At 39.1% G+C, this 21,242-nt stretch overlaps 1 protein-coding gene across 1 annotated transcript in view; it reads right to left on the bottom strand.

Moving 5' to 3' along the window:
* PTPN13 (protein tyrosine phosphatase non-receptor type 13) overlaps positions 1–21,242 on the bottom strand; it is a 112,015-nt gene that overhangs the window by 57,015 nt on the left and 33,758 nt on the right. The window contains exons 4-7 of the mRNA XM_038134696.1: positions 18,301–18,366; positions 15,451–15,636; positions 12,419–12,512; positions 296–856 (exon numbers count right to left, since the gene is read on the bottom strand). Coding sequence (XP_037990624.1) covers positions 296–856; positions 12,419–12,512; positions 15,451–15,636; positions 18,301–18,366 — 907 coding nt within the window. The remainder of the gene's footprint in view (positions 1–295; positions 857–12,418; positions 12,513–15,450; positions 15,637–18,300; positions 18,367–21,242) is intronic.

The raw sequence follows: 21,242 nt of genomic DNA, 5'->3' as shown, positions 1-21,242 counted from the left end.
TTCAAGGAAAATTGCTTGACAATTGGCTGTTACCAGCTTTTAATTTTTTTCTAATTGTAATTGATGAGCTTGATACTGGTTAGAGATCAACTATTCTGAGTGAGCAATCTGGACAACCACAGTTATCTTCATTGGCAACAGATGCTCTAACGACTTCATTTTATGCAAAAAAAAAAAAGATGAAGCAAAGACCTCAGCTGTTTCAAGAGCTGCTACAAGAGAACTCAAATTTATAATAATGAGAAATCTTTGTTTGATGAGTGGAATACTGAGAAAATCAAAAAGCTTCACTAACCTTCTACATTCATAGCTTCCCTCAGAAGCTGCAACTTCTTCTGTCTCTCTCTTATCCTGTCAAAGGCACTTGATATTGCTGCAGAAGTTGATGTCTCAGGCATGTGGCGTGTTTGGTCCAGTTTTTGTGGTCCGAAGACATCCAGTGCTATGCTGCCATCAGAGTACCTTGCTTCCTTGTTCCTGGCAGTAGTAGAAGTCCGTACTGTAAATGTTTCACACTGATGGCTGTGCCTGTGAGGGCCTCCAGCATGGTCCCTCTCAGCTGCCTTGTCAGTAGTGCAAAGCAAATCTGTGGAAGAAGCCCATATTTTCCGTTTGGGAGGGACATCTGTGTGAAGGTGACCTTTTTTCTCAAGCTCACTGGCTTTACACCTATGAGGACAGAAAACATCTTCCTGGCCCGAACTGTAATCTGCAGAAATGCCCTGGAAAAACTCTTCCTCGTCTCGTGTTCCTCTAATGGACAGAAATCCCATAGACTTGCTAAGTCCTTTGTTAAGGGTGGTCTGTTGAGAGAAGTGAGCTCTGTGTCCATCAGGTGCATCAACCGTCATTTTTCCTGGAATAAGGAGACATTTCATACATGTAATTTTCTACCTAATACACAGGAGTCCAACACAAATTAGTCAAAGTGGATGACGAACACACGCTTGGGCATTGGTTTTACAATGCAAAGCATTGAGAAGGCTGCTCCAAGGCCTCCCTCAGTCAACAAAGACAGAAATACAACTACTTCATACATGATGACCATTTTATTTCATTTGCTAAAGGAAAAAAATAAGGCCTACTATACTATAATTCTGTATTAACAGTAAAAACCCCCAAACTATTGCATACTTGCTGAAAGTTTTCTTATTAGTTTCATTTTCAAAATAGCCTGGACTATCACCAAAAATACTACTTAATAATCAATCTGAAATCATCCATTCCTCTCACACCCAAATACACCGCCTACAGGTTTTAATAACAAGTCCAGGTTTGTTCTACAGATTTACAGATGGCCTGCAATAGAGTCAGCAGTAAGAAAAGAATGACTGTGTACTTAGGAATTATAAAAATCCTGGATCTTCCTCTAATGACTAATTTTGGTGACTATGGTCTCTCCTGGTAATGAATACTCTGAAACAAAACCAACAAAGCTTCCAAGGTTAAAATGATTCCATGAGTCTGCACCCTTTGAGTTTCACTAACACATGGATCTGCAATACTTAGGAAGTTTCTCTTCTCCCTCTCCCTTCTCATGAAATTACTTCCAGAATAAAAGAAACTGCCAGAGGTCAAACCATATGAATGAAATATCTCGTCTCTGAAGACTATCATATCATGGTGACCAAGAAATTTTGACCCAGGTGGAGTCAGCATGGCATGTGACTGATGCCTTCCTTAGAGCTAACTCCATCTTTATGGTGATATCCCCATGTACATTCTTTAAGAAGGAGCAGCCTTGAAGATTTCACTGCAAAAGCAAGCAGTCATGAGTTCAAAGTAATCACTGTGCTGTATCTACTACTCTTAAAGAATGCTACACAGTCCTGCCTGCATCAATTGAAATAAACTGCCTCACTTGCACAGCAGGCTCCTGATGATCTTTATCTAGAGTGTTATCCTTCCAAACAGAATTTCACAGAATGATTTAGGGCTGTTTGGAAATGTAGTCACTAATGCTTTAAAAGCTTACAGCTTTTAAAGATGTAAACACCTTTCAACTCTGATAATCTTCTTCAAGAAGGGCTGTGCTTTTAGTTTGTAGTTTTTATTTCTGTGATATTTAACTAACAATCAAAACCAGCAAGACTCAAGCCAAATGCAACCAAGTAGCCCCTTGCTTCCTACCACCGTGCAAATACATGATGATAAAATGTTAGGGTTTGGATTGTCTAAAAGGTGTCTTGTAAGAAAGCACACACAATTCCCACATGCTCTAGCCAAGAAAATAAGAAACACTTTTGCCAGTGAGAACAAACTAATCTTCTAAAAGGATCTGATGCCTCATTATGTATTTTACAAAGATAGCTTTAATATTAAACTAAATATAATTATCTTTGTGGTCAAGTAAATATTATATTATTACCTTATTCTCAGACTGTACATCATCCTAAGGCTGGTGAACTACGCATAATTCACACACAAAAAAGCCTTTTAAAAATAAGTGTGCATTGTGAAGTTCCCACTATCCATCTAAAGCAATGGGACAATATCCAGTCTGCAAACATACACTTCACATTCATGTACATGCACCATGGACAAACATTCCTGAACAGGATTTTAACTCGGTCATTTGTGAGACAAAAAACTAAACACTGCAGTTGGCTTTTTAAGATGGCCAACAGGAACACAAATCAAAAGGAGCTCTGAGAATCCTCCCCAGTAATGAGAGTTCCAAGACAATTTTAGGCTGGAAAAAACCAAAGCAACCTCCTCTACACACTGTAAAAAAACCCCAAACACTCGCTTCTTTAACACTGAAAGCATTTACATGCAGGGTCCTTACTGAATAAAACAAAGGCAAACAAAGCAGAAAAATATCAAGAGAAGCAGGCAGCTGCAACTCCCATACACTACCACAGCTATGCACACAGGATTACTTGCTACCACATCGGTCATGACTCAGAAGAACATTCCTGCTTCAAAAGATCATTTAGGTCTCTGCACACCGCTCTTGGTGCAGGATCACATGCAATGAAAAGAGTCCCAAGGTACTTTTAGCACCTGGGGATATCCTCACCACAGCACTCCAGAGACACAAGCCTCTCTTGCTGTGTACTGGTGAGAACTGCAGCTAAAGAGCCCTCCTGTCAGTCAAAAAGAGTGCTGGGGATGAGGAGCATCCTCCTCACCAAAGCTGTGGACTTGGACATACAGAAGCTATTTCCTGTTTGCACAGAAGCACAGAAGACACAAGCTCCTTTGCCTCAGCACACAAGAGATGCTCTCTACTCCTCACGTCAGCCATCCACTGAGCCTCCCCTAACCAGAAAAGTGAAGGCCATGAGCATTGTCTCATGGGCAGTGGCTAGGGAGGTACTCATAGCCAAGCTTTGCCACTCAGCCAGCTAAGGGCATGATGAGACAGGAGATGAGCTGTCCTGCCAGGAAGCAGTGCAGGAGGTGCTCCACTTTCACGCTGCTCTTCCACTCTACAGGTCTAACTCAGATCCACATTGACTTCTGCAGTCAGCGAGAGATTTCTACATAGTACCAAAATGAATCTACAGCTGGCCTCAGTATTCAGGCTTGAGACTGCAAAATTCTCTTGGAAGTCTTTCATCTGTCCTTTATTACTCTTCCCATTCCCACTTCTGCTTTTCATCAGCCTTGCCAAGTCTTCCCACCTCTGCAAAATCCATCCCTCTCTACATGACATTATTTCAACAAGCTCTGACCAAACTGACTGACAGTGCCAACATGGGCTGGTTAAAAATCATCCTCAGAGAAGTGGAAAAAAATGAGACTGTGGGGCAAGGACTGCACAGCCTGGGTATCTTGAGAGGGCAAACTGAAACAAAGCAGCAATAGAGAACTTTCAGACCTGTACTTTATCCCAGCCAGAACGACATGCTGCTTTTAGCACCAGAGCGCAGAGGCCAGGGATTGAGGGCAAGACTTCTCAGCACAGAAGTAATTCAAGTGCAAATACCAGTAGAAAAATTGGATTAGGCAACCAGCAATCAGTCCAAGCCAATATTTCTGTTTTTAACTGTCCTCATCCCTTCTTCCTTTTTTGAAGTACTATTATAGACTTTGTAAGTCACACGATCAACTGTGAAGGTATTTTCACTTTTTTAATCCTGGACTTCCTCCACTACCTCAGCATTACTTGGATCAAGAGTCTTAAATGACTGCAGGAAGTCTCTTTCAGCACAAGGCTCATATATCCAGATTCCAAAAAACAGTACACCTCCAAAACAGAGCAGACTGGAGTAATATTCCTTCTTAAACACATGGATTTTCAGTTGAATGGCATGCTCAAGACCAAATTCATTAAGTCAATATGTGGTTTATTCTTCAGCTTTTTCCCCCCCAGCTTGTATAATGAAATGTGTGGAAAAATGAAGGAAAGCACCACTAGCAAAAATCTATATACAAGGAATAAATATCTAACTAATGATCAAAAGGAACCCGCATAAGGGAACTTGTATATCTTTATAATGCAAACTCATGCTACGACCTTCCTCTTTAAAAAAAATAAAAAAGCTTGTATTTGTAATAGAAACTCTGGAGACCTATCCCAAGTATCTTGGCTCGACTGAAGACATTAATTACACCACCTGAGACCACACAGAGCTACTCCAGGCTTCAGTTACCCAGGTGAGTAACAGGACAGCAGTGCCTGGTTGACAGTGAGGGTGACAGAACAAGCCATTAGCAATTAAGATGCTGCAGCATGTAAGCAACTTCAAAAGGAATACTTTCCCCTTCCCCAGTTACTTCTCTGTTGCACTGAACTCTCGTCCTTGCTCATCTGAAGAGTGTATGGGTTCTTGATTCCTCATATCGCCCTTGGGTGTTTATCCTCTGCTTGATGTTACATTAGTGCAATTATTTATAATTACTGTAAATAATTCAAATGCAATTACAGTAACTGTATGATTCCAGTGTATAATATATAGTGAGGGAATATATACAATAAAAATAGCAATTAATCACCAGGAGTTCACTATTAAATTCCCTTGTGGTGCTAAAATGAAACTCTACTAGTTTTCCACACACACCTTCAACTGCCAGATGTTACATTTGTTAAATAACCATAGATCTGCTTCCTTCTTCCTTTGGTCTTTTCAGCAATGCATGCAACTACACCCTTTTACCAGTGTCATTCACAGACCATCTTTCACTCAGGCTGACAGTAATCTGGTTGATTTTCCTCTGAGAGAGAGCTGTTGTCTAACTAAATCCAGTCTGTGTGTGATTACTTCTGTACCAGCTTGAGCATACAGGCAATTAATCCAATGGTTAGCAAGCACAAACACTGTTGGTACTATCACATACTGTATCTGGTTTTGCTGCCTAAACTCAACTCAATTTACTTTCAAGTCTTTCTGCCTGCCCCTTCCTTTTGTTTGCACAAAACAGAACACCTTTTTCAACTCTATTATGGATTTTGACTTGTGGATGTGTGTAGATGCACACATATGGGAGTGGGGGGTGGTTAGGAAGAGGGGCTGGGGGGAGCAGGGAAAGACTGTCCACATGTGCATGAGAACACACACCATCACTGCCAGATTGGAAGGTCTCAAGAGAGGAAATTATTATACAGGAGTTTAAAAAACATCTCCCACGCCATCTTTGTACAGAAAACAAAGCAATAGGAAAAAAACCTCTTTCTCCCCAGACAATGCGGTTAGTTTCTAAAATATGAGTGGGTAGCTGATGGAGGAGTTGGGTTTGCAATCCCTTTGGGGCAGGCTAACAGCCAAACAGAAGACAACAAAGCCAGATGTAGCCTGTGGGTTGACTGCTAGGAATGGCACCCCCTCTTTTCTTTTACTTTCTAAATTATTGAGAAAAATCCAAGTTTCAGACGGAAATACTCCTAAACAATGTATTCTCTGTGAAGGAAGAATTGAACTGGACACAAGGACTGCTGAAAGCACTATATGTAATGGCCAAATTATAAATCCTGTATAAAAAATTGCATTCTGCTTTGGACTGACAGCTCTTCTATCAAAAAACACCAAACAGCTCAAAAAACCAGGCATCTTGTTCAGAACAGTGGTAGTGAGCCTTGCCAAGCAGCCCTTCATATTTCAGAAATGCAGCATTTTATCTCTTCCCTTCCTAGGCACCTCTGCAGGAAAAGGCAACCATTGCTCTTTCCCACTCAGCTTCATGGGTCAGGGTTTTTTGGTACATTTCTCAACTAAGTAGGCAAAAGATCCACCTAGCTACTCCCTTCCTGGATTTTCGTGTATCCCAGGAGAAGCTCAGTGATACAGCTACTTTTCTGCACAGAGACAGCATTTGGCACCTCTGGATTGGTTTCCTGACTGATCTTTGTGTCCATTCTTGTTTTAGCTTCAGAGTTCTGAGTTTGTCCTCAGCACTGCTCTGGAAGCATTTCCAATAGCACAAGCTGGAAGCTCCCTGTACCTGGAGAAATTATACCTAAATTTAAAGATCTCCACCAATGCCAACCACCGGTACTACTAGATGAAAACAGAAGCGCTTCTTGGAAGAAAACAGGCATGGCTTTTGGAGTGAAAAAGAATAATTTTTTTTTCTTTCAACAAGAAATCTTCATCTGGCTTTAATTTGGTTTTGCTGAACTCTGGAAGTTATTCTCCACCTACTCAGTTCTTTTTTTTTCTGGAACTGAGGAGCCAGAGGAAATAAAAAAGAAATAAAAAGTATATTTAGCAGATTTACAGATGACAGACTTTCAAGTAAATGGAAATAAGTTTGCGCTGTAGTTTTTGATAATTTAAGTCTGTGTGTTTACATTTATCAAGATAATGTTTAAGCTACTTCAGTTCACACATGGAGGTAATCACCATAAACCATTTCTTTATAGACCAAAAGTGGTGTTTTCACCCAGATCGGGAATGAAAACATAATGCACAATCAACTTCCCTGGATCAAGAGCAAAATGGGTACTTTTTAATTTAATTGAGTTTTTTGTTGATATTATGGAGAGTGGTAATTAAACAGTAGAATATTGTTAAAATTAAAAGCAGCTGCACTTAGCATTTTTCATTCAGTTTACAACACCTACCATTTTTGTTACACCTGATAGTGCACACAGTCTAATTAAACAGGGAGTTGACCAACATCCACAATTTTGATCACTATTTCCAAATATTTCCTATTGTGTACAGTTAAGGTGAATCTAAATGATCTTTAAATTAATTTCAAGCCTTCATTCAGGGAGTTGACCAACATCCACAATTTTGATCACTATTTCCAAATATTTCCTATTGTGTACAGTTAAGGTGAATCTAAATGATCTTTTAAATTAATTTCAAGCCTTCATTCATGGGGCATATATTTTTGGCAGAGAAAAGAGGTCAGAATACAACTGTAATATTATAATATATGAGTTGGACTTGTGACAGTCTACCACATTGTAAAAGTCAAGTTAAAATCAGGGATCCTCATGGTAGAAAAGGCAAGACACCTGTTAGCTTCAACTCTTTAGAAGATTAAACATCTCTGGCAAAGGTCTGTTCTTGGTGGTCATGGATCATCAACGCAAATTGGAACTTTGCAAAGAAATACACAAGGTGCAGGATTTCAGGTATTAGATGGTTGGAAAGCAGGTTTCCAGGCAAGTACAAGTTAGGGAGATTTCAACTGAGCATTTAATAGCCTACATATCCTTTTCAAAGATAAATTGTGACAAAGAGTAAAAGAGTGAATTAATTCTTGCTTTATGTTTGGAAGAGTTGGACAGTTATTTAATCTTTTGCCACACCAAAAGAACTTTATGAAGCCAATTAAGTAACTTTCACATATAATTCTTGATGTAAGAACTCTTTTAAGGTCTAAGGTGTTTTCAAGTACAAAAATTAAGTAACTCGTTGGTTCAGATGACTCATGACAGTTTCACACTGCTTTTATTTCTTCCGGCTAAGTCAGTTCCTAAACACTGTGTTCCGAATATGACTTGACTAAAACCAAACATTCTGTAATATTAATTTACAATAAATTACTTCTGCAGCCAACCCTGCTGTAAAACTCATTCACCAAGATAGCCACAGAAAGTGAGTCACGGAAGAGACAAAAAAAATCTAAATTTAACTGGGGAGAGTATTAACACATAGCTGTTTATTAATTTAATAATTATCTTGAAGACATAAAGATGGAAATGAATAGCTGAAAATATCGAAGCTGGTTACATAAGGTGAGCAAAATATTTGATTTAAACATGTGAGGTGAAAAAATTTCAAAACATTTATCCTAAGTCAACAATAAAGTCCTGGCAATTATAATTGTGGATTAACATGGTATGGAAAACTGATCCAAACAATAATGAAATTCAAATAAAGGAAAAATCGTATCATTTTACAAAGACTGCAAGTATCTAAGGCATTAGTTGGCTACTCTCCAATTAGAAGCACATCTCTTCCTGAACCATCTCTTGTATTCATGAACTTAGCATGACTTATCAGCACAACTTATTTTAAATTACATGCTCCAAGTAATTTTCCAATACTCCAAAGTTCACAATAAATGCCATACCCCTTATGCTGTTTTTTTCTCCATTTGACAGCTATTCTATTCAACATGAATTCTAAAATTTTCACAATTCAACAGAACTTCACCTCAGTGAACATCAGACAAGTCCTCTGTCCTTTCCAGCAAAGATTGCTGCTCACTATATTTACTTTACTTGCAATACACAGGGAAGTGACTAGGAAAGTTATATACATTCTTATGTGCACCCACCTCACCCCCTCCAATCATCCCAGTGCTAAACTTGACCCAAAATGTGTTCTCAGAGGCAGTTAAACCCAAGAAAAGGGTGAAAGATGACTCACAGAACTTCTAACTCATTAGAAAGATGAAGGTTCAAAATCATAATTGTCTCTAAGTAGCTTACTGACCTATTAAATGCTTGCCAATTTGCAACTGGACTAAGAGGCATTTATTTCAGCTACACACAGCAGCAGAACAGCTCAGTGACAAATCAGGGGAAAAGGACTTTGTGCCTTCTTGAGTTGTTTTGGTTCTGTTGGCTTTTTTTTAAAATTGTAACATTTTTCTTAAACCTTCACCTGGCCTTCTACTTGTGGCTCCTCAATCCATGAGATTATCAACCAATATAATCAGCGCTACATTCTATAGCTCACTTTCCCTGAAATTTACAGCTGTGCTCCCAGGGCAGCTGATCTGTGCTGTTAGTGACTGAATTTGCACCAGCAAACCAACACAGCATTGCAGAAAAAGAAATAACAAGCACTGAACTTCCCTGAATTAAATGCAAGCTGTTGCCCATTAGTATCAGACACCCATTTCACTGGGTCCTCACTTACTTCCAAATACATGACTCAGTGTACTTAACATCAGTGTAAAAACAGAACAGAAAACAGCAAGAACTGGTGTGGTTACTTGAGGGGTTCTGTTTTGTACATTACAATTGCCTGAGGTCTCAGCAAAATGAAGATCAAGCAATGTATTGAAGATCAAAATAAAGAGCAGATGGTGCTATTAAGGCACACTATGAAAACTGGGAACTGAAGATTGGGAAAGGTTTTGGAGAAGCTAAGAAGGTAGTAAAGCTTCTAAGGAAAAGGAGAAAAATTAGTTCCACAAGTAAATAACGTGATACAGAGAAATTGGAAATGTTTGAGTGGAAGCAGGTCAGGCAATACATAAAACAAATGAATGAGTGATTTCCATTTTTTAAAATGAAAATAGAGACTCAAATACCAGAAACCATTGAAAATATTTTCTGCTTCTAGGGATGGGGGGGATGACAGAACCATAATACCAAAATATCATAAACCCTACAAGGTAAGTGAAAAGCACTTGTGTTCATTGACAGTTCATCTTGAAAAGAATAGAAAAAAATCAAGTACTCAAGAGCATCTCATAAATCACTTGTACCTTTCAGACCAGGCTTGGAATTATGCAGACAATATAATGTTTGCACTGGAAGAGTGAGGCACAAACATTTATTCCCTAGGCTGCCACACATCTTCTGTAACACTCTACACATGCAAGCACTTTCAATGAACTTCACAGGAACAGGTGTTAAGGGAGGACGACTATTCAGCCAACTTTGTAGTCTGGGGGTTATTAGGTTCTCTCATTTCACAAATATTATTTGAGTAAAGATTTTATTAAATTAGAACTCTTCAGATAGTATGAAGTTCCCTAAAAAGAGAACTTTACTTTCAGAAAGTAATTTTGACCAAGGTCGCTTAAAACTCTCTGTTAAACTTACTGGTTGATAGCAGCTGAGCCAAGTGGACTCAGTCTCCAAGAATAAGAGGAAAAAACATTCTACCCATTACATTTTTTTCAAGTTAGAGAATACAGTAAAAAACCAGCAATTGGATCATCTAGTCTACTTCCTCTGAGTTAAGACAGAGTCCTCAGAGGAAGTTTCAGACATTACATGTTATTCACCCTGGTGCTGACCCATTAAGCCATGAAGATATTGGCTGGAGCTAATACAGCGATGTCCAAAATTTAGCAGAACCTAAAACAAAAGGTTTTTTGTTAAGATATAATAAAGATACTGGGGACAAGCATTACTTCAGGAGAAAGAAAAATCTGCTAAAAAGTTTAAACAAAGTTGTGGGTAGGAAAACAAATGGACAGAGAAACTAAACTCCTCAAACCACCAACATTTAAAAAGAGTTAAAGATTTTCTATGCAAATTAATAACAAAACAGCGAAAGACTGGTCAGTTGTATTAGAGAACAGAAAACTAGAAACAACAAAGAAAAGAATAATCAGTTTGCTAATGCAGTGAGAACGGACTTTAAAGACAACCGTGCTATGTCCCCAAAACTTTATAAATATTTTGATCATTACCAAAACACAGTTAATTATGGTTACAGAATAAAAAGCAGAACAGGGGATGGAAAGAGGCTATAGAAACTAAAAACTTGAGGTAGAAAGGCATTGTGCTTAAATAAAGTTCTTGAAAAAAATATGGAATAGAGTAGTACTGGCAAAAGAACAAAGTTTATTGGACAACACTAGAGACTGGGAAGCATAGGGTTAAAGAATAAACAAATTAGCAACCAGAAAAATAAGGTTCTGGTTCAAACCTTAAAATTAGTGTGAACCACTAAGAAAGAATTTATTTTAAGAAAGCTCCTAAGAAGTTCAGAAAAGGCAGACATTACACAGTTTATGAATCCAGTCAACTAGATTGATCCAGTCCCAAACCCTGTATTTCTAAAAGATCTCCCTATTGCTACAGAAATATTCTGTTAAAAAAAAACCCAAAAGAACCAATAAGAAAACAAAACCCCTGAGAAAGCAGTCAGAACAGTGAATTTGTGCCAGAAACAGAAAATAAGAAACAGCTTGTACCAGAAACTGTTCCTAAACACATAGTGCCGTAAGGGAAGGGCTGACAACCACTGCCGTAAGTGTTTTATATCAAACAGTAGCGTAATCTAGCCGCATCTTAAAAAAAAAAAAAAACAAACAACTTATCTATCTATATCTCTATCTATCTATCTACATATATCTCAATAAATAAAGACCACCAATCCCTTGCCAGACTTGTGTCTAATTTCTGCAGTTCATATTGCCACTTACAACTTCATGGGTTATTTCAGTTCCTGCTTTTCACTGCATTGTTGTTTGACACAAAGCCAAAGAACAGAGGAGCAACTTGAGCACATCAGCAACATATCTTTGTTGCAATGACTTAGACTGGTCCCAGCTGATGCCTTATAAAATGTTCCTGCTCAGCTCCACAATTCTTCCAGAAAAATTAGAGACCAGCATTTTGGAAGAATATGTCCTCTTGTCTGAAAAGCCTAGCACAGAGCTGATGCTGCTGATGCTGCCAACGACCTTAAACAACATCTATGATCTTAAACAACAAAAAGTCATGGCAAACATCAGCATTCAACCTACATCACTTTATCCTTTTTCCTCCACAGGGGCAACAGCAACCATCTGTCTCCTCCCTGTTTCCTTACTTCCCTGAAGTAAAGTACAACCCTACCTGGCCTCCTTATCTACCTCACACTATCAAGGCTTAGGAGAACTGTGATAAAACATATACCACTTCTCTTCAGAAAAAAAAAAAAAAAGGGCAGCAAAAGAGCTTTGTGTGCAGGGAGAAGAGTCCAGAGCTCCCTGGGATGCAATTAGAGCTATGATGAGAGAGCAGAGTCCACAGGAAAGAGGGAACAAGGAAAAGCTGCTACCTGTTCCTCTAGCTGACCAACCTCCAGCTGAAAATCTCTTTGCTCCAGAATCAAAACATTTGGCTGAGAGCCTTTAAAACCTGTTCCTACCATAAGGACTGAACTGAAAAAAGACAAATATTTTCTTGAAACCATCACCACCTGTCACCATCACCAACATTTAGCCAGACACTGAACCATCAGAGTTCTGTGAATGTAAGCAAGTCCTCCTCTATTTGATTTCTTTGCTTGCAAAATCTACCCAAACTTGGTCTTCCCCAGGGCTGCAATGAAGCACTTACCTGTGGGAAGCCCTTTCCCCCTCAGCCTCTCCCGAATAGCCTGGCTCCTGTCTGGCTGCAATTTTCTATCTCCATTACAAGACAGCTGATCCATCTGCAAAAAAAGGCAGTAACAAAGTCAAAAGGTAGGAAGAGCTCATATTAGTACGAAACAAGCATTGTTTTTATGTAAATGCACAATATTAGTCAGTGTCAAACAGTTAAGTGCAGAATGGGAGTTCAACCTTTTTAATAAAGAACTGATTCATCAGTGAGAATATCCCCTCAAATTATCCATATTTGAACAGTGTGCACTTTATTTAACTACCCATTTGGTCTACCTTTTTTCCGCTAAGATTAAATTGAGATCACAATTTAAACACATTCCATCCCTACAGCAAACTGAAGGGACAGCAGCACTCAAAACCATTTTCCATGATTACGACATGACTAGAACTTGCCTAGTTCTACCGAGGAGTTTTCTGCATAACAGGAAGAACTGTCTTTTACCCTCACAGGACTGACTGCACATGCCAAATCACATGCACCCATCTGTGAGCAGCCTCTTCAGCCCTCAGGCACATTCCTTTCACGTGTCATTCCTTTTACTCCCACTAACTTTTCACTTAACCTTATTTTTTTTAAATCACTACTTCCCTAGGAAAAGCTTTCATATGTACAAACATTCAAAGAAGAGTTTATTTGCTACAACAAAACATTCTTAGTGAGATCTTTCCATATAGTGGGAGTGTAACCTGGACAGCAGGAGGGAAGGAGAAATCAAGCAGACTTCACAGTTACAATACAACTGAGTTAACATGCAAGAGACTGAATCAGCCTGGGGTTATATTGCCCTTCACAAAACATATTAACATGGCAAATGAAAGCATTCAAATGGGACCTCTCAGCTGTGCTTCAGATACCACCAAATGACCAGTTACAGAGATAACACCCCTCAACCTTTTGATGAGGCCCATCAAGATTAGAGCATGCCATCCTTGGAATAATAAGGTACTCTGCCTCTGAAAAAACAAAATTTATACATTTTTCTTGTTAACTTAAAAAATTCCAACACATATACAGAGCACTGAACATTAAAGCCAGCAGGGCTGGCTGGCTAAGGTGCACAAAAACCTAGCAGCACAGCTTTGCTGTCATTGCTCTGTTAACTCTTGGTTCTATTCAGCTAGGTTTTTTTTTCTTGTCTTCTTGCAAAGCTAGTGCAGTGGCATGTTCAGAATTAAAAAAGGTTACTGGCAGAGGAAATAAGCAAAGCTTCAGCACTGGATAATGCTAGTCCCACTCCTTCATTAACAACATGGACAGCAGACTGGGAGCACACTTGCTGGATTTCAGAACAAGTACTTGGGAGCACTGTTAGTGTCTTGGGCAGGCTGGTCCAGCTCAGTCTGCCACACTAACCCCAGACTCCCTGAAAGCCTGCTGACAAGAACATGAGGACGAAAAGCAGAAAACTTGCTACCCTGAAATGGCCATCAACAACTTGCAGAATAATGACTCACTTTCCAGAGTGGCTGTTTCTATAGATTGTGGCCCGGTTTAAAATCTGGATCTTTATTTTAACAGCACCGCTGATGGAGGCCCCTGTAGCCTTGTATTTCACTGAACCACAGCCTAGTTCCACTTGGCAACTACACAAGACTTCAGACACTGCAGTGAGGAGCACTGGACTGACAGACATACCTCACAGACTAGACAATGCTTTGTGGAGCTCAGGCTCAGCACTATTTCTGGAGACCTGGCACAATCAGCTGCTGTCAAATATTAGACAAATGTGGGACCTCTCACTTTCTGCAAGCATTTCCAAACCAGATATATAAAGGAACTATCTAACAATTAGATCATACCCTTTTATTAAAAAAAAATTAAAAATAAGGGAAGCATCAGCAATTAAACATTTTTTTCATGTAATTTCAGTGTTGTCTCTCTAGACAACACTGGGCCTGCTGGAGCGAGTCCAGAGAAAGGACATCAAGCTGATTAGAGGGGTGGAGCACTTCTCCTATGAGGAAAGGCTGAGAGAATTGGGGCTGTTCAGGCTGGAGAAGAAAAGGCTTGGGGCAACCTAACTGTGACCTTCCAGTACCTGAAGGGACCCTACAAGAAAGACAGAAAGAAACTATTTACAAGCGCGTGTATTGACAGGACAAAGGAAAATGGCTTCAAACTGAGAGTAGATTTAGATTAGCTATTAGGAAGAAGTTCTTTAGTGTGAGGGGGGTGAGGCACTGGCACAGGTTGCCCAGAGAAGTTGTAGATGCCCTTTCCCTGGAAGGGTTCAAGGCCAGGCTGGATGGAGCTCTCTTGCAAAAGGTATCCCTGACCATGGCAGGGAGATTACATCTAGCTTTAAGGTCTCTTTTAACCCAAACCATTCTATGATTCTATGACAATTTATGGTCTTCCTTGATTTACTTAAAATTATCTAACTATTCTGAAGTTATGCTGTAATGGTTTAGGTGAAGAGAGAAGTTGCCCATCAGGAATAGTAACTTTGCAAGATGAGCTCATGTAATTTCTTTCACTTTTAAAAACAGTTTGGTCATTATTAGACAATAAAATCCCCCACAATTCTCATATTCAAGAGCTGAGCAGAAGTGCAAGAGAATTGGCACACTGCCTAAAGAGTCCTTCCTTCTGTTCATAAGAACTCTCCAGAAGTCAAGCATAACTTCAAGTTAAAGTAAACTCACAGCAATCATTTCTGAAGCATTTCAAGTAGCAACAAGTCTAAGCCTTGCCCTACAGTTCATCACCTTGTTCTCCTGTTTCTCTCTAATTTTTTTTAAATGAAGACAGTTCACAAAATGAGCTCTTCAGAAATTCATGAATGCATGTTCCAGGAGGAACTGTCAAGTGTACAAACTGCTACATGGGGACAGAAGCTGTTCTCTCCTTTCAACACTCACCCTTGTCAAAATTGCAACATACCAAAACAAGAGGAAGAAAGACTGCAGAGTGACTCTGAATTAGCACTTTTGCTCTCTTCCTGCTCACCTCTATTGTTTCCTCAAACGCTGACACAGACTTACCCCAGACAGGCTTCCCAGAACCAGTCTGACCAACTGCTTCACATATGAGAAAGAAGGGGCACAGTTGCTGTTCCTTATGTGGGCACTGCAGGCATCCAGAACAGTCCGTACAGACACACGGGCGTAAATGACATCCTCACACATGCCCAGGAGTATGCTGTTGAGATGATCTCCAAGCTTGATAGGCTAGTGACAAACAAGAAGAGAGGAGACAGGAGAATCAATTTTAACCGTGACTTGAGGAACACTCAGAAACAAAAGGCACTCAACAATGCACATTAACTAGTCATGAGACTTATTGCCTACATTATCTGAGTGCTAGTCACCATCTGAGTGAAAGTCACCATCTAGGAGGTGAAAAAACAGTGGCTGTAGAAAAAGAGAGAGGCATTCAGCCTCTGGATTCAACTCCTACTCTACAACAACCTGGCTTAAACAAGCTGCCTGATCTGCAAGGTCAGGACACCAGAGACTTTCTCAAAGATTTAATGAATAAGTGAAAACAAAGTAAAAGGGAAAAGGTTCTGAGGAAGTTTTAATCCTTAATTTTGACCATTCTGCTGCTCGCAAATATAAAATTCAAACCTCGTAACAATAATTTTGTACAATCCTCTGTGTTCATCTTCTGTTCCTCACTTCACCAGTTTTTTGCAGCAGATATGTTAGCATTCCCAAATTCCAGTGATATCACTAAACAGTATCAACAAGAAAGGAAGGAATAAAACAACCAAGCCACTGGTTAACAAAGCAGAGCTTTATAACTGCAGGACAACACCCATACAGTCTAAAAAAAACCAAAAACCAGATGTCTTTCTGCTCTCCTTGTTCAGTGAATGCAGCACACTGAACAAATATCCCTCCCCAGGGTATGCAGCAGTCAGTGATAACACTTGTTCTCAGGTGCCACAGGCACTTGGGACCTGAGCTTTCTGATCTGCAGCTCTCCCAAAGTGGGTGGTTACCCACAAAGTACAAATGCTGTCAAGCTTTTTGCATCAGAGAGTGCTTCAAACAATTGCAATCTTTCAATCTTCCCTGTGTGAGCACTCTTAAGGTGAACCATAAAAAAGGCATTCTGGACCACCCCGATTTAATTAATATAGGCTTTTCCCATCTATCTGTTTATCACTACTAGCTAATAATAAAAATCATGAATGTGAATAAGATATGAATCTCATGTTCAGCCACACTCCCATCAGAGAAGCAGCTCATTAACCAACACAGGCAGACAAATACAGAAAACATCATAAAAAAAGAGGAAAATCTGCACATGCAAATTAACGCATAAAAGTAATGCCATACACAAGATTGTCCTCTTGCCAAAGCTAACTCCACAGGACAAAGGATCCACAAGATGTCCCAAAGGCAAATTCCTTCCAGGCTTACCCTCACCACATTGTCTTTGGGGAAATACTCTTTTATTAGCAGGTAGAGCATACCTTCCCACTGCATTACTGAGAAACTGTTGTCACACTCTTGACACCAAAGAAAGAAACAAAGAAAACAGAGACTAAAATTTATGCCTACATTCCCCTCAACACCTACTTCTTTAAGTCACCTACTTTAAGGCACTCTTCCACTACTGTTGAATACTGCTCCTTTCATCTCGTACAAGACAGGAGAGCAAAGAAAGAGAAAAGCCCTAGTGTTTTAGAAAACTGTAGGGATTTTGGGACAGGCACAGTAGGCATTATGACCAGGTAGCCCTAAATAGTCAGAGCTTCAAAGTTTTTTACCTCACTTAGCTGCATTCAGGCAGCTACTTCCAAATAAGTACAACTGAGATCCCAACTACCACTCTGTTAAAGAAAATATTAGGAACTGAACACCTAAAATGCAGAAGTCTTTCAAAATTTTCTTCCTTAGTCTTATATATAACATCTACTAGTAGGAACAAACCTAAATCCAAACCACAAATTGCTTTGCCCACAGCTGTGAGTCCATCATTAAATCTTTTTCAGAAGCATTTCATCTTTTTTTTCATTATTCCAGATATTTACTTCTTAAAGTTTAATTGGGGGCAGGGAAGGAGCACTGAGGAAGATAATAAAGCATATTTATCTTCAGTCAGTTTTGGCAGGACAGTCTAAGAGTTCTGCTGGGTGTGTAAAATAGCCACATTGAGCAATAACACTCAGCTCTAAGCAGACTGCAACTGTGTCTGCATTGACTGACAAATCAATAGCAAGAGTCTACTCCCTGTTCCAAACAATTCAAACCCTTTCTTGGCCATTGTGAAAGGTAAGTATCTATATGTGCCAAATCTGGACTCACAGAATCTACTGCAGCATGGAGAACAAGTTTATTATGTGTAAAACAACATTGTTACTTCAATATTTATTTTTATATAAGCCTAAACCAAAACAAATTATTTTCTCCTTTGTCAGCAGCTTAAACTGCTGTCTTTCAGCCTGTGGCATTACAGGACAGACCAGCCCAGATGTATCTTCATGGAAACTAATACAAACGTGCTCTCAGCACCTTCTCCCTGCAAGACAACACCACACTTCACAAGAAAAAGCTCCAAGTATGGGAAAGGAAACTTCTGTACTGTGCAGTGACTGGATCAGACTGCCCAGAGAAGCTGTGGAGTCTCCCTCACTGAACCATCTGGATGCAATCCTGCGCCATGTGCTCTGCAATGACCCTGCTTGGGCAGGGAGGTTGGACCCACTATGGTCCTTTCCAACCTGATCCATTCTGTAAAATTCTGGGAAAGGCATCTTACTCCTCAGTATGAAACCCTTACGTCTCAGTATGAAACCCTGTCATGCAAACTCAAATGCAGAGTCAGTCAAACAACATCAAGTCTGAAGTTGCAATATTCAACAAAACCAAATCTAAACTTACCTGACTTTGAGGAACTTCGTGGTCAGCTCCCCAGAAGAGTGCCATACCAAGAGAATAGATATGGACCTGCCATAAGACACAAGATATCTGTCAACTCATTGAACAAGACTGGAAATGCAAAGCAGACTTCTTAAAGGAGAGCAACTAACTTAACATCATTTTGCTTAGAAATACATTTCTAGTATTTAAGCTCAGCTGTCTTTCACATCCTGCCTCTCCTTTACATGAGGTTCAGAGAGGCAAATCCTAATGCTACAAAACATACATCATCCAACCAGTGCCTCCATCTTCTCTGTTCAATTTTAAGCTTTCATCTCACACCGAAGCCAGAAGCTCATGTAATCCCTACAATCAGCCTAGTGTGGGGTAAAGACTGCATGGTTGTGTCCAAAGATCCTTGTGTCTGAAGGCAAGGCAGACCTTAGCACAACTCAAGCAGGGGGCTATCCTAATGAGATCACAAAGACTCATCAAGATCAAAGGAAAAAGAAGGAATGAACAAAAGAATATAAACATTGAAAGCAGTACCTTAATGTATAACTGATATTTGAAGCTACAAAGACATTAACCATTACACATATAATTAACAATTAACATATCTTTAACGTAATACACCCAACAATACAGGGAATAAAACCTTTAAATACTGCAGAATTAAGAGCACAAGCCCATGCTGGCTCTGTAGGCTCTCAAAACAAAACAGGTAAGTGTAGAAAGAAAGCACAGTTTTTCTAAACTATGTAAGTAATATACACTAGTCAAGGCTCTTTATACCATGTTATTAGTAATATTTATGGTACTTAAAGCAAACATATATTGAATAATTCCGAAGGCAATGAACGACAATTACAAGGACAGCAATAAATTAAAAGCTCACATAAGTCAGCCTCTTCACCAATAAAAGCAAAATATCTTACTTAAATTCTAGATATATAAATTGTCAAAAATCTGAACAGATTAGGACAGTAGTCAGAAAAATGCCTCAAGGGTTCTAAGACAATACAACTCTCCTATCCAATCAAACATTCTTTTTTAAATACTGAGAAAATTACTCTCTACCTGGTTTATTATCCATTACCCTTTCAACTGAAAAGCTACAAAGTCTTCCTTACATATCAAGATATACCACAGCCACACAGAAAAAGGCGAATATGCTTTCACGGCAATAATGAATGCAAAATAAAAACTTTTCAGAAAAAAACACCAAAACATAAAAGACACAAAAACAATCCGGAAAAAAACCCCAACCAAACAAAAACAGAAGTTTCACAACTTTTTCAGTCCCCTAATAATGCAAGAACAGCAATTTAAAAGACTATTATAAAATTAGTTAATTCTAATTAGAGACACTGTCATAGTCCTAAGTCTGTCAGTGTTCAAGAAAAATTAGAACAACGGTCAGATACATTTCTGGGTTTCTCTCTTTAGAATCTGGAGTTGGACTTGATGATCCCTGAGGAGCCCTTTCAGTTCAGAGTATTCCATCATTCTCTGTTTCTGAGCTTCAACATACCCAAATATACTTCCAAAAATGAGATGTGCAATCAGACCTGAACTAAAACTTGCTACTCTACTAATCCATTTGAAAACAGCTTCCAAAATTAAAGCATTTATTCAAAAATTCTAATTAATATTTGTACTACACTTAAAACATGCTCCACAATAAACAGATCAACATGAAATTAATTTCCCAAATCAGTCTCCATTCTAATTTTGAATTGTTTGGCTACTCTATTTCCAGTAAGCTTGCAGTTACCTCAGACATATTTTGGATTAAAATTGACTGTGTGTCCTGGAATCAAAGGGGTATTCATTTACTGACTGTAATTTATTTTTAGTATTTCTCCTTGAATACGCTGTTAATTTGTATTAGCAAGTACAACCATAATTGAAAAGACAAAGGTAACCTTGCCACTGCCTGATACAGGGCCTTAAAAAACAAGGTGTTCTTCTGCCTTCAGCAGCTTTTAGCAGAAGAATCAAAAAGGAAAACAGCAACGATTTCCAGTAAATAAATTCAGTGAATTACAGCCAGTTGTGACAGAAGTAAGAAAAGTTTAAACATGTCAAAAGTTATCACAGTCAGCAAAGCAAGATCTGATTCTGTAATCTATGAAACACGAAGTCAACATATTCCTTAAAAAGAACCAGTGTACCACCTGATACAGAGTTTAATAGGAATGCAAGTCAAGAAAAGAGGGATGTACATATAAGCCATTTATCACCTTTACCAACTTCAACTAATAAAACCATAAAAGGACACCAGTTTTTGTACAAAGCTATGTTTCAGGGGGTTTTTTCTTCCACATAAGCAGCTAAGTGGATCACCTTCCATCCAGCAAGCAAGTTTATGCTGACACCAGGGCAGAAATTCACACAGCCCCAATCAGCAAGGATTAATCAGCGCTGCACATGGACAGACTGCCAGCATTTGGTCATCGCCTATTGACATGCTCTGTGTTGGCATTTACAGGCCACAGAGGTCCCTCTGAGTGCTTCCTTCCTGAAGATTAAGAAACATCACAGCATGGCTTTTCATAGTAACAGTCCTCCATTTATTTCAAAAAGAGAAAAAGCAGCATATTGAATACTGGCAGAGAACAAAGAATGCAATCAGCTCTGGCAAAGGTCACAAGCTTGTCACTTCAGAACTATTTTTTCTGCCATTTTTAAAGGCCGGTTTTGTACATTAACTTCAGAGCTGGCACTAGAGGTAACGTTACTGTCTTCAAAAGTGTTGTCCCTCAAATAAAGCAAGCAAATAAACAATTCCAACAGTATGACTACAGGATTTGGCAGCTGCATCCTACATAACTGAACCTGAGTCTCCATTGATGTCAGTGTTTTTACTTCTCCATTAACTTTCAGCCTAGGATTCTAATTGTTTATAGTTTTGCCATAGACAAAACTGTGAACATATTTTATTATACCATTAATTTTGA

This window comes from Motacilla alba, chromosome 4 (assembly GCF_015832195.1).
Source record: "Motacilla alba alba isolate MOTALB_02 chromosome 4, Motacilla_alba_V1.0_pri, whole genome shotgun sequence".
Classification (NCBI taxonomy): Eukaryota; Metazoa; Chordata; class Aves; order Passeriformes; family Motacillidae; genus Motacilla; species Motacilla alba.
The sequence above is the reverse complement of the archived record's forward strand: the minus strand, read 5'-3'. Positions and strand labels throughout refer to the sequence as shown.